Source organism: Anoplolepis gracilipes, chromosome 17, assembly GCF_047496725.1.
Source record: "Anoplolepis gracilipes chromosome 17, ASM4749672v1, whole genome shotgun sequence".
Taxonomy (NCBI): Eukaryota; Metazoa; Arthropoda; class Insecta; order Hymenoptera; family Formicidae; genus Anoplolepis; species Anoplolepis gracilipes.
In genome coordinates this window covers 5,144,866-5,158,026 of record NC_132986.1, presented here as the reverse complement: position 1 = coordinate 5,158,026, position 13,161 = coordinate 5,144,866, and the positions used below count along the sequence as shown (strand labels likewise).

General features: G+C 36.5%; 1 protein-coding gene across 50 annotated transcripts in view; it reads left to right on the top strand.

Annotated features, from left to right (window-relative positions):
• Dscam1 (Down syndrome cell adhesion molecule 1) overlaps positions 1–13,161 on the top strand; it is a 69,392-nt gene that overhangs the window by 29,978 nt on the left and 26,253 nt on the right. For 31 of the 50 annotated variants that reach the window (XM_072909795.1, XM_072909775.1, XM_072909770.1 and 28 more), the window contains 4 exons: positions 6,638–6,767; positions 9,776–10,212; positions 10,547–10,803; positions 10,985–11,297. In XM_072909795.1, coding sequence (XP_072765896.1) covers positions 6,638–6,767; positions 9,776–10,212; positions 10,547–10,803; positions 10,985–11,297 — 1,137 coding nt within the window. Of the gene's footprint in view, positions 1–585; positions 682–1,046; positions 1,171–3,114; positions 3,236–3,394; positions 3,516–3,921; positions 4,046–6,637; positions 6,768–7,606; positions 7,728–9,775; positions 10,213–10,546; positions 10,804–10,984; positions 11,298–12,594; positions 12,883–13,161 lie in introns of those variants that run through there. The other 19 variants (XM_072909757.1, XM_072909754.1, XM_072909756.1 and 16 more) reach the window with 8 other exon arrangements.

Here is a 13,161-nt window from a genome sequence, read left to right as displayed (position 1 = left end):
TGTTCCAACACATAGGTACATGTACAAATACAATACTAGGATCGTAGATTGAACAATAAATAATTCTCGCAGCATGTAAAGAAAATTCCATTTTTCAAAAATTTTATTTTTCGTCGTATAACTAGAACCAGTCGCTACGAAGAAGCCGAAATTCTCGAGTGATGCAAAGAAAGCCTGGTACGATCGTGTTCGTGGAGATGATTTGACTTTGTTTTGTCCCGCGCAGGGGTTCCCAGTTCCAACATATAGGTATATACGCGCAAGTATTAAAATCATAGGTAGAACAATAGATGATTCTCGTAGCATGCGAAGATTATTTCACTTCATTCCCTATCATGTAATTAGAACCGGTTGCTACGAAGAAGCCGAAGTTCTCTAACGATGCAAAACTAGCGTGGTACCATCGCGTTCGAGGGGATGATCTGACTCTATTTTGTCCCGCGCAGGGGTTCCCAGTTCCAACGTATAGGTATACATACATATTACAATCTATTAAAGTCGTAAACGAAGTAATAAATTTTCTTAGCATGCTCTCGTATCTGTCTGTAAATTGTTAGAGCCAGTCGGAAGCAAAGCACCGACGTTGACGGGCATTTTGAAAGGAGGTTTTATGGAGAGCAAAGCTGTTTCCGATATCGTACAATTTTGTCCTGCGCAGGGCTATCCAGTACCTTCGTTTAGGTAAATTTTGTTGTTATATATGAAATTTTTCTTAGACTTTTCTTTAATTTTAATTTTAATAATTTTTTTATAATTTTATTTTTATAATATTTATTTTTATAATTTTAATTTTCATTAATAGCGTAAAATTTAAATACATGTGCAATGTGTACGTATTTAAATTTTACATTATTATAATTTACATTTTTAATCTATACAAATTATATAAATTATCTTATTAATTAATTAAAGTTAATACGAATCACGTGATTTGGTTATATTGCTTTCGTATTATTCTGTGAATTTAAGAAGGGTCCCCTGTCCCTGTAAAACAAATGATGATTTTGCTATTGTTTATCGCATGTTCATTTACATACATACATTAGAACCCATGGGCAGCAAAGCGCCGGCATTAACAGGCGACGTGAAAGGTGTATGGATGGAAAAATCAACAGCATCTAGTGCTGTATTACCGTGTCCAGCACAGGCATACCCTGTACCCTCATTTAGGTAAAGCTTTCTCATATATTTTTTTGATACGAAAAAGACATATGCATTTAGCTACATATAAGGAAAAAATCATGAGCGATTATGTGCGAGTCAAATTCAAGTTATTACTTCCTCGTTTCATATTTTATCTTTGCGCGTCGTTTTTTGCTCCAATTTTCTGCTCCGTTTCTTGCCAATGAAGGGGTCTCTTGTTCCATCAGAAAGGTTACATAAAAACACACATAAGCCTCCACGTTGAGTAAAAATATCAGCTTGCTGAGCACTTGTTGCATAAATGATTAGAACCAGTCGGAAGCAAAGCGCCAGCAATAACCGGCATTGTGAAGGGCGTATTGATGGAGATCGGAGCTGGATCTGCTCTCGTATTGTTTTGCCCAGCGCAAGGGTATCCTGTACCCTCTTTTAGGTAATGACATAGCATGTAAAAAATATAATAGATTCGATAGAAGCGTTTATTTTCTAGCATTTCACAATTTTTATTTAGCTGAACTTTATTTTAGGTTTTGCAAAATTTGCAACCTAAAATAAAAATTTACTTTTCATTTTATTAACTTTAACTTATTTGGATTTATTTCGATTTGTCGTCTATGATGATGAACGCGAACACATTAATCTTTTATGATGATAAAAAATAATCAAACTTAAATGGTGTATATGTACAGTTAATTTTACAAAGTTAAAGTTGATTTATCATCATGCACATTTATAAATCGTCAGAGCCGATTGGAACTAAATCCCCGACTCTCAGCGAGTTAAGAGCGGGGTGGTTGAAGAAAAGAGCGGGCTTCAATGCCGTGTTGTCGTGCCCGGCGCAGGGATATCCCGTACCTTCTTTTAGGTAATGAGTAACATAAAAAGATACATGAAAATTATATATAAAATATGTCTTGCGACATTTATATTAATGTAATTATGTATAGTTTACTTTTTATTTTATTATTCTTATATTTTTTTGCTTCGCGATTTGTGTTCGTGGATAGGCGCAAGCATCGATTTATGCTTTAAATTAGATAAAAAAAAATTAATCACGCTTGAGTAATATGTACAATCACAAATTCTACGAAATTTGAATTGTTTGATCGTATGCACGTTTGTAATCGTTAGAGCCGATCGGAACTAAAGCCCCGGCTCTCATGAACGAGATAAGAGGGGGATGGCTGAAGAAAAGAGCGAGCTTCAGTGCCGTGTTACCGTGTCCGGCGCAGGGATATCCTGTACCTTCCTTTAGGTAAAGTTACCGCATTTAATGAACATGTGTTCCGTTTTTTTTTTGTTTTCGCGGTGGCTTCTGTCCCGTCAGAACCGGTCGGTAGCAAAGCACCGGCATTGACAGGCGACTTGAAGGGTGGATGGAAGGAGAGAAAGTCAGGCTTCGTGGTCGTGTTGTTCTGCCCAGCGCAGGGGCACCCTGTGCCTAGTTTTAGGTAAACTTTTTTAATCCGTAAATATAGATTTGCAATCATCATGTAATCATGTAACCACGTAATACATTTAGAGAAATTATTTTGTCACACATTTTTATTAATAATATTTTAAAAGATAAAATTTTTGAACATAAATTTTTTTATAATAAGTTTAAAAAATGTACATATAAAAATTTATTTTTATGAATTATCAATTTAAAGAATTTTTTATGTATTATATAACTATATCGAATCGAGATATGTATTAATAGTTTCTATAAGTGTAAATATGAAGGGTCTATAATTGCACTTCGCGTGACATTACATTTTTGAAATATTCGTTTTACGTGTCATATCAGAACCGATCGGAAGTAAAGCACCGGCGCTGATTGGCGAAATGAAACGCGGGTGGAAAGAGACTATTACGAGATCCAACATTGTGCTGACATGCCCGGCTCAGGGTCACCCTGTGCCCAGTTTTAGGTAATGCTATTTTTGCGCGATCCATTTCGAACAATTAAAATTTATTGTACATCACTAGAACCGGTCGGTACTAAAGCACCCTCGATTTTGGGAGAAAAAGGCAGTTTAATGGAAAGGCACGCCGACACACACATCGTAATTTTGTGCCAAGGGCAAGCTTACCCTGTACCGACATTCAGGTAAATCAAATATAGGCGAATTATCGATTGAATTTTTTCTCAATTGCATAAATAATGATGCTATTTAATCGGGAATGAATTGATATCTTAGGATATAATTTTTTAATTTTTCCAAGATATCGCATTCTCTAAGAATTCGAAATGTTTTCTTGCGTAAAGAACCGATAGGTAGTAAGGCACCTTCTGTCACGGGTGACGCGAAACGATGGCTACAGACTAAATCAACAACTGGATTCGCGGTGCAGTGCCAAGCGCAGGGTCACCCGGTACCATCGTTCAGGTAGAACGTTTACTGCACTCTTTATCGATCCAATTTTTACGTCATTAATTGGAATTACACAGAATGATTGCGAAAGACTATCAAAGCTATCAAAGCTTGTTTAATTCTTATTGAGAATTTTGTTTTTATGTGAATAAAGAACGCGGATTCTTCGATGCAGCTTGTTTTCTTTTCAATAAGACTCGTATTTTGGCATATATGATTTTTGTATTGCTAGAACCGATGGGAGCGAAAGGACCGAAATTCTCAAGCGATGATCGCGTCCACTCGTTTATACGCGCCGCAGGAAACCCATCGAATTTGCAATGTCCTGCGCAGGGGTTCCCCGTGCCGTCGTTCAGGTAATTAAGAGAATGAAAAATTCTCCGAGGATTCAGAGAGAGCCTTCCTTTTCATTTCGCTCCAGAGCCCGTGGGATCGAAGGTACCCGCCTTTCAGAGCGATGCGAAAAGTAGCACTTACGTAAGACACGCGAAATCATCGCTCGCGCTAACTTGTGCCGCTCAAGCATCGCCACCTCCGACACACAGGTAACGCTGTTAGCGAACTGGATATAAATCGCGCATTTTAAATGTTGTTTTATGTTTTTCAACTATATATTGCCAATAATTTATATTATTTATTAATATAATTTATATGATTTTTTTCCTATTTTTTTAAAATAATTATAGAGCACTTTTTATTTAGTTTATTTGAATAAATAAATTAAGCAAAAAATGTAATATATGGCGGTGGCGCGTTCTGTCCTAACGTATGTACCATTTTAAGAGAAATAACAAATTTTATTTCTACTGGTTAGAGCCAGCAGGTCGTGTGTCACCAAAATTCCCAAAATCGGCAAAATCTGATTCTTTCGAAGTGGCGAACGGTGCCGTGATAAGTTTATTGTGCGATGCACAGGCATTCCCTGCTCCCGCATTTAGGTCAGTCTATCAGTATATTCATCAGTAAATAATATCAATATAGTAATTATCATCATTTAATTATCACTCTTTTAATTCTTTTAATTCAGTTTTGATAAATTTTAAAACTACTATAAATACACACACACACACACACACACATATATATATATATATATATATATATATATATATATATATATATGGTATATACATTTTTTATTTTTCTAAAAAGTATATCGGCGGTGGCGCATTCTAAATAATACGGATGTGTCATTTTAAATAATAGTCTTCGTTTAAACGTTAGAACCTGCAGGTCGTGTGGCTCCAAAATTCCCGAAAACGGCAAAGTCCAATTCTTTCGAAGTAGCAAATGATGCCGAAATCAGTTTATTGTGTGATGCACAAGCATTCCCTGCTCCTGCATTTAGGTCAGTCTATCGATATACTTAATTTAACATGTTTGTGGAATTTATTTTTGTATTCGATACAATGTAGTTTTCATAACGTTCTATAGAACCGATAAATGGTGCCAAACCTAGAGTCGCTTCCACCTCTAAATATGATGTTCTCGCGAATGTCGTTGGAGCAGCTTTAACGATGCTGTGCCCTGCGCAGGGACACCCTCTTCCAACTTATAGGTATTTACGATTATTAATCCCAAGGATTGTGGGGATGAATTTCTTTTATTTCGTCAGTACTATTTCACCCTTTCATAAAGATACCCATGTCTTCAATATAATATTCTTTTCTTGGGAAAAGCTTTGCTCGCTTAGGGAATACATGTCAACGTAAAATATCTAGAATCGTTTCATCGCATTATTGTTGTTATTTGTGTACGTAGAGCCAATAACTGGCGCAGCACCGAAAGTGCCACCGACAGCTAAAATAATTGTCCTCTCGATCGCATCGCAATCTGCCATAGCGATGTTGTGTCAGGCTCAAGCAAATCCACTTCCCGTTTTCAGGTATGTGTAGGTTCGATGCAAAGATTGGTCGTTGGTAAAAACTGTCTTGAAATAAAAAATAATTAATAATTAGATAGTTCTAAATATTTACATTCCCTATTTTTAGTCACGTATAAACAAATTTTTTTTATACACAAAATTCTCCTATTTTCAAGAAGAAATTATAAATTCTTTGAATATTATTAATTTAATTAATCTTTTTAAACATCGGGGAATACTGAGATTTGCTTTTATTGAGACAAAAAGCGCATCTTGTCAATGTACTTTGCATTGAAGCAGATTATGTGAAGATATCGATTGATTTTTGACTAGATGGTGAATCCCTCACCCTTTTCGTTTATAGAACCGGTTGGAAGTAGTCCGCCTCGATTGCCACCTAGATCCAAATTTGATGGAATGATGAAAATCAAAGGTCAAGCAGTAACATTGCTCTGCGATGCTCAAGCCAGTCCATCGCCTTTATTTAGGTGAGCAAAGTAAGCAGTTTAGCAATTTAGTTATCAAAATATAATTTTCTAGTTATTCTATCAATTTTCTGTTCAAAACTTATATAAAATTAAAAAAATTAATTTTTCAAATTTAATGATAATCTCGCCACAATTTAATAAAATTCGATAAAAAAATTTTTAAAGACAAAAATTCGATCACGAGCAATCGATAATCAATCGTTATCTTCACATTTTGCGATATCTGCGTTTTGCGTATCGTGCATCAATGGTAAGCTCGATAATGATGATGACGATGAAGAAAACGTTGCATTTCCTATTTTTCCACTATTTGCGCTATTGCAGAACCGCGAGGCAGCGTACGTCCAAACGTACGAGACAAAGATGTAAACGGATTAAGGAGAAACATCCTAGTCGAAAGAATGGTCGGTCTACCGTGTCCTGTTCAGGGTTTCCCAGCACCTGCATTCAGGTATAGACGTTTATCGGTCGATTGATTAAACGTAATGTGAAATAAAATCGTCTGACTTAGGATACAATGTATTGTATATAGTTATTTAATTATTTTAAATTATTATATATATTATAAATAACTGATACTAAATTACGAAAAAAATACGACCACTAGGAAAAAAATTTTATTATAAAAAGATTTGCAAATCAATTTTTAAATTTAGTTTTTCCTTGTTTTATGTTTAAAGCCACTTTTACATTATTAAATTAAAAATAGTTTTAATGGCATATAACGTAGTATATCAAAGTCTTTTATTATGCTAGCTTGTATTTTGCACCAATCCTATTTACAGAACCGACTAGCAATGTTGCGCCACGCATTGCTGGTGAGCGTTACGAGGGTGGCAAACTAGTAGATGTATTAAAAACAAGTACGGCGGCCCTGGATTGCGCGACTCAGGGTTTTCCTGTCCCATTAACAAGGTATATCGGCAAAGATCGCTGAAAACCTTCTATATTTTTTTACGATATTACATAATCGATTTCAGAGGGTACAAGTAAGATTGCGCCGCGATCATCGGGGAAGAAATTTGAGGGCTGGGAAGTTGTTTTGACTGCTATAGATCAGGACATTGCGTTGAGTCATTCCCTTCAGGGATACCCTGTACCTTTGACAAGGTAGATTTTGTGTCAAGTCTTCTTCCGTATCCGTTTTCATCTTTCCTCCATTTTTCATCGTCGTCATCTATGAGTGAAATAAAATTATGGCAAGTTTGTATTATTGAGTATTTACATATGTGAAATTGTTTTTCTTTATAGTGAGAGAAGTTAAAAATTATAAATTTTAACAAAGAAATAATCTAACTTTTAGGCTTAGAATTTTATTATTATCAATGAAATTAAGTAATCTATTCAGTCCATTATATCACAAGTTTACATCTATATTTCTTGTCTAACGCTTATACGTCATATCATATGCAGTGTATCTGCAAAAGTAAATTCTGAATAATTTTTTGAGATTATTCAGATATAAGCAATATGTAAGAAAAATATCAGATGTAAACTTACTTTAAAACGCTCTAATATAGTCACAATCTGGTACCGTAGTGAGGTAAGTAATCGCATGTGATGATTCTATCGAAGCAAACCAGGTCAGCGCAATGGCATACGGGGTACGTATAATCAAACTTATTAATCGATCAGATTCTCTTGATTCGCATTCTTCTTCACGCATCGTTTCCGGGATGAAATCAAGAAATAGAACGGATTTGAAACGTTACAAAGAGACGAAGCTCTCACTTTGGGCAATCTATTTATTTCAGAGCCGTCTGGTCGTACTGCCCCGAAGACGACTGGAGACGGTCTTAATAAGTACCGCGGGGTAGAGGGCGAGTCTCTGGCGCTGGCGTGTGCGGCACAAGGCTTTCCTGCCCCGATAACTAGGTACACATCTCCGTATAGATTTCTGTTCTCCCTGATTTGGACGTAGTCTCACGCTCCGCGGGGCGCAGATCCTGTATATTCATTTTTGAATTGTTTATCCTTACCCTCTACCCCGTGTCGGGTGGCGGTACCGTAAGATACGACAGGGGCAAAAAAAGAATATATATATATTTTTTTAAATAAAAAGATAAGGATATAGGATTGTGAAAGAGCCAGGATTTTCTTAAAACAAGAAATAAAACTATCGTTAAAATTTGATGCAGAATGTGAGAGAAAAATAGATAAAAATGTAGAGAACACAGATAAAAACAAAAACAAAAAGAAAAAAAGCGACAGGAGAAGAGAACGAGAGAGAGCGCGTAAATTATAATAGAACAGAATGGCGGAGAAAAAGTTACTCTTGATTTTCGTGCGATAGTCTCGACAGACTTTCAATTCTGAAAATAACTACGCGAGTATATTTTACGAGTCACAAGAGCAATAACGATTAAACGATGAAATGTATATTCTTGATTCGGGGCCAATTGGACGTGTTGGTTTTCAGTGCCAACTGGATCCTACCCCCTCAGCGCAACCTTCGAGATAGGTGACGGAAGCGCGACCTCGAAAAGGATGCGGGCCCTCTGCTCCCCCGGTATCCTCGATGCTGATCCGGGTGGTCCGAGAGGGTGTCACCCGATCAATGGGCCGGTCAATGTTGCCCTACACCTGCACACCTCCAAATAAGTCCCACAATATCTGGCTGGTAAGTCCTCGCCACCTTCTCGTGCCTCCGTTCATCCGCTCGTGTTTTAATTCATAATTCCCCGCCTTCTCTCTCCCGTTCGTTTACAAGAAAAGGTAAAGAGAAGCGGATCAAGTTTACAAGACAAGGATCGAGTCTTAACGTTTTTTCACGTTGTCCAGTTGCACTATCGCTATTAAACGTACCGCCAGTTCACCACCACCACCACTTATGCTTCCTATCTGACCGCCTTCCATCACTTGTGATTATATTCGACAATATCTCGTAATCCCAGTAGGTCACTTGTTTACGAATCTGAAATCGATTAATCCAATGCCAAAGAAAAAAATTTTCACACGATTTTATATTGCAACGTCATTATGTGAGATATTGTTGCCTGGAAAATTACGAAAGTGACCCTGCACTAGCACCTGCGTCCAATAGCCACGTTAAAAGACCGCTACTGAAATCGTTTAGTTACGTCATTTTGTGTTCTGGATTTTATTTTAGGCGTTTCTTTTTTCTGCTTTCCTTGCCTAGTCTAGTCAATGTCGTTGCGATTAATCGCATACCATGAAGAATCAAGTAGAGTCGTTCGTACTTGCTTTCACGCTGCAGTCGCCTTTCACCTTCTCCTTCAGGGAATTTTTGCGATAAGACACGCCAATATCCTTTTGTATATTTCTTTTTTCTTGCTTTTAATCATCTATCGTCATCTTGCCGTCAATCTTTGTTCTTCTGTTGCGCCCCGCCTGCATCGCTTCTCGATCGTGTAAGGTTACAGCAGAGATGTCTTGTTTTATTATAAAATTATGGTTTTGTTCTTGTTCGAAATTTTCTCTTGTGAGACATATATAATACCGATAGATCGGTGAAAAAAACAAAAGGCCGTGCCCAGAGACGCCCAAAGCCCCGCATATTGTAGAATAAGGCATAACAGCGTAAAATGGAGCATATATAATGTATTCGTCAAAATTGCAACATTTATCGTTTCTTCTTATTTGATTAGTTTCATGAGCAGTATATTATATGATAAAATTATACACACGAAACAAATATTTTTTTTATGGAAAAAGAATTTGTTTAATTTACATATATAATAATAGTATAATCTAATAAATATATAATTTCTTTTTATACATATAAATTTATATAAAAAACATCTCTTATTAAAATTAGTTTTTATGTTAATAAAATTGCTTGTTCCATTTTACAATCTCAATTTAAATTTAAAATGATAAGCGAGAATGTTAAAAGTACGGAACGAGCGACTCTCGTTTCGACATTAGCGCAAAAATCGGCAGTTTTTATCCTTTTGTTTCAGATGGTACAAATTCATCGAGGGCACGTCGAGACGTCAACCGGTCCAGCTGAATGAGCGTGTACGTCAAGTTAGCGGCACTCTGATCATCCGTGAAGCGCGAGTCGAAGATTCCGGTAAATATCTCTGCATCGTCAACAATTCCGTCGGCGGCGAAAGCGTGGAGACTGTTTTGACCGTTACGGCACCGCTGAACGCGGAGATCGAACCGAGCACGCAGACCATCGACTTTGGAAGACCCGCCACCTTCACTTGCACCGTCCAAGGCAACCCAATCAAGACCATCTCCTGGCTTAAGGATGGAAAGCCGCTTGGATTGGAAGATCGCGTGTTGAGAATCGAAAGTGTGAAAAAGGAGGATAAGGGAATGTATCAATGCTTTGTTAGAAATGATCAGGAAAGCGCACAAGCAACGGCAGAACTGAAACTTGGCGGAAGATGTGAGTTACACTCTTTTATATATATATCGTAGAAATATTTCTTCAAATTTGTAATTAAATTATTTATATACAAAATTTGACTATATATACATATATAATTAATTTAATTAAAAATTAATGTCAATCTTATTTCTAAAACAAAAAATTTTCATTAACTGAAAGACAAAGAATTTTCTTGATGTAATTAGTAGGATTCTTATTAAGGTAATACACTTGTAATTATATATCAAATTGCCAATTAAGAAAATTGACCGAGCAAATATAAAAGATAATATAATGATTGTCTATGTGTATGTCAACGGAATTATTCTCCTATCTCTTTGATTATTGACAGTCGAGCCCCCCCAGATTCGTCAAGCCTTTGCAGAAGAGACTCTTCAACCCGGACCGAGTATGTTTTTGAAGTGTGTTGCCAGCGGAAATCCCACCCCCGAAATTACCTGGGAACTTGATGGAAAACGGCTGTCGAATACCGAGAGACTGCAAGTGGGACAATACGTCACCGTCAATGGTGACGTCGTGTCGCATCTGAATATTTCAAGCATTCACACCAATGATGGTGGATTGTACAAGTGTATTGCTGCATCAAAGGTTGGTGGCTCCTGTTTTTTTCTTTTTTTTACAATATTTTTGTGATAAAAACATAATAAATATAAAATTTAAATTTTTCTGTTTAAATATAATCATTATTAAATTAAAATTTATTAAATAATTTGAATGTCCTTTAAGTAGGTTTCAAATAAAATATTCAATGCGTAATATATTGTTACAGGTTGGAGCTGCCGAACATTCTGCCCGTCTCAACGTATATGGTTTGCCCTTCATTCGCCACATGGACAAGAAAGCTATTGTCGCTGGAGAAACTTTGCGCGTCACCTGTCCTGTTGCTGGATACCCGATTGAAAGCATCGTTTGGGAACGAGACACCAGAGTTCTGCCGATCAACAGAAAGCAAAAGGTCTTCCCTAATGGCACTCTTATCATCGAGAATGTTGAACGAATGAGCGACCAGGCAACTTACACTTGTGTAGCACGCAACGCACAAGGTTACAGTGCACGTGGAACATTGGAAGTTCAAGTTATGGGTAAGTTTGAAACTTTATATTTTCTTATATTTTTTAGTTGATATTTCGTAACAAAATTGATCGCGTAATATTAATATACTTTAAATATGTTATGACAAATATTCACTTTTATTCAAAGAGTTGCAAAATTTGATTACATCTTAAAAGTCAAATAATTTTTTAAGTTTAATAGAATTGAATTTTTCGATTTATTAAATATAAAACTTATTAAATAAAAATTTGAACATATAATAACATATTAAAATCAACAGTTTATTCTCGTCAATAATAATCTTAAATACTTTTAGCACAAATATTGTATATATATATAGAAATTGTTTTACGATAAATTTAATTCTTTGCCAAAATAATGATTTGTTTTTATGAGAAATTTAATTTTTTTGCCAAAATAATGGATATTTCAATAATTTCGAAAATGGAAAAAAACATTTACATTTGCAGCCATCAACCGAATAACTGACCAATCGATGAAATAATTGTGATAATGTTAGAATAGTAAATATTTTATTTTCAGCTATTCTCCTTGCAACACAGATTGTCGTATCTATTACAGCCACTATTAAACTTATATATATATATATACGTCGCACTGCTCTATATTAAACATAATACCGTGCCGAAAGTATCGGCAAATTGATTTTATTTTATTTTATTTTTTTTTTTTTTTGAAGGTGTCATTCACGTGTGTACGAAACGAATCATAGATTCTAAAGGGTGCGACTGTATGTAGGACACGGACACGGACTCGGACAAGCGCACGAACGATTTCGCTGTCGTCGTCATGATTATTTAATAACGTAGAGCAAACGTACGTCGTCCATAGAGAGGAAACGTATTTATGAAATGTTTTGGGGAATTGGTATGGCGGTGGCCGATTGTGAATCGTTAGTAAGAATTCTGACGCGCTTAAATGAGATCTCTTCTTCCATCATACGTTGATCTTGTGCAATAACAAGTGTCATGCGTCCGTGTATGTTTTATATAAACACAGTTTTTCTATCGGACAAATAAATATTTTTCGCATTTATAAAGTAAGACTTTTTGCAACATTATATTATTTATATATTCAAGATAAATTTAATTCTCAATTAAATTCAAATTTTAATTTTCTGATAATGAAAAAAGGAAAAATCATACATTTAAAAAACATTATTAATATGAGAATTGAGCAAAAATATTTCCATGTATAATGTAATGATATTGAGCACATGGCGCATGACGCGGACGCATTTACGGATATACAGGCGACAATTACGCGATCTAATTGTATACATCCACATCGCTCCTCCATCCTTAGTGCCGCCCATCGTTCAGGAGTTCGCGTTCACGAAGCTACCGATGAACGCTGGAGAGTTTGCGAATCTGCAGTGTATCGTGCCGACCGGCGACCTGCCGTTAAACATACATTGGAGCTATCCCGGAGAAGAGATGGGTGGTTCCTCCGGCGTAATCGCGAAGAAGGTCGCGGATCGCGTTAGCATGCTCATGATCTCGGTCATCACCGCGAGACACGCGGGGGAATATGTTTGTACCGCCGAAAACGCGGCTGGAACGGCGTCTCACTCGACCATCCTCACCGTCAATGGTTCGGGACTAAAATTCTCTTCCTAGAGAACACAGTCTTTTTAATTCTTCAGTTGCGTTTTGTCACCTTTTTTATCTCGTCCTTGCACAAACAGCATTATAGTTAATTCCTTTCGTTTGTCATGCTCACCCCTCTCCCCTCCCTTATCTCTGCGTAAATGTTAATTGACACCTCCTTCCGTTCGAATCCACCGAAAGCTTTAACGCGACTATACGACGAAGCGATCCACGATTTCACAGACGCTGCTGCGAATGAAGCATTTGTTTGATGACACCTTTA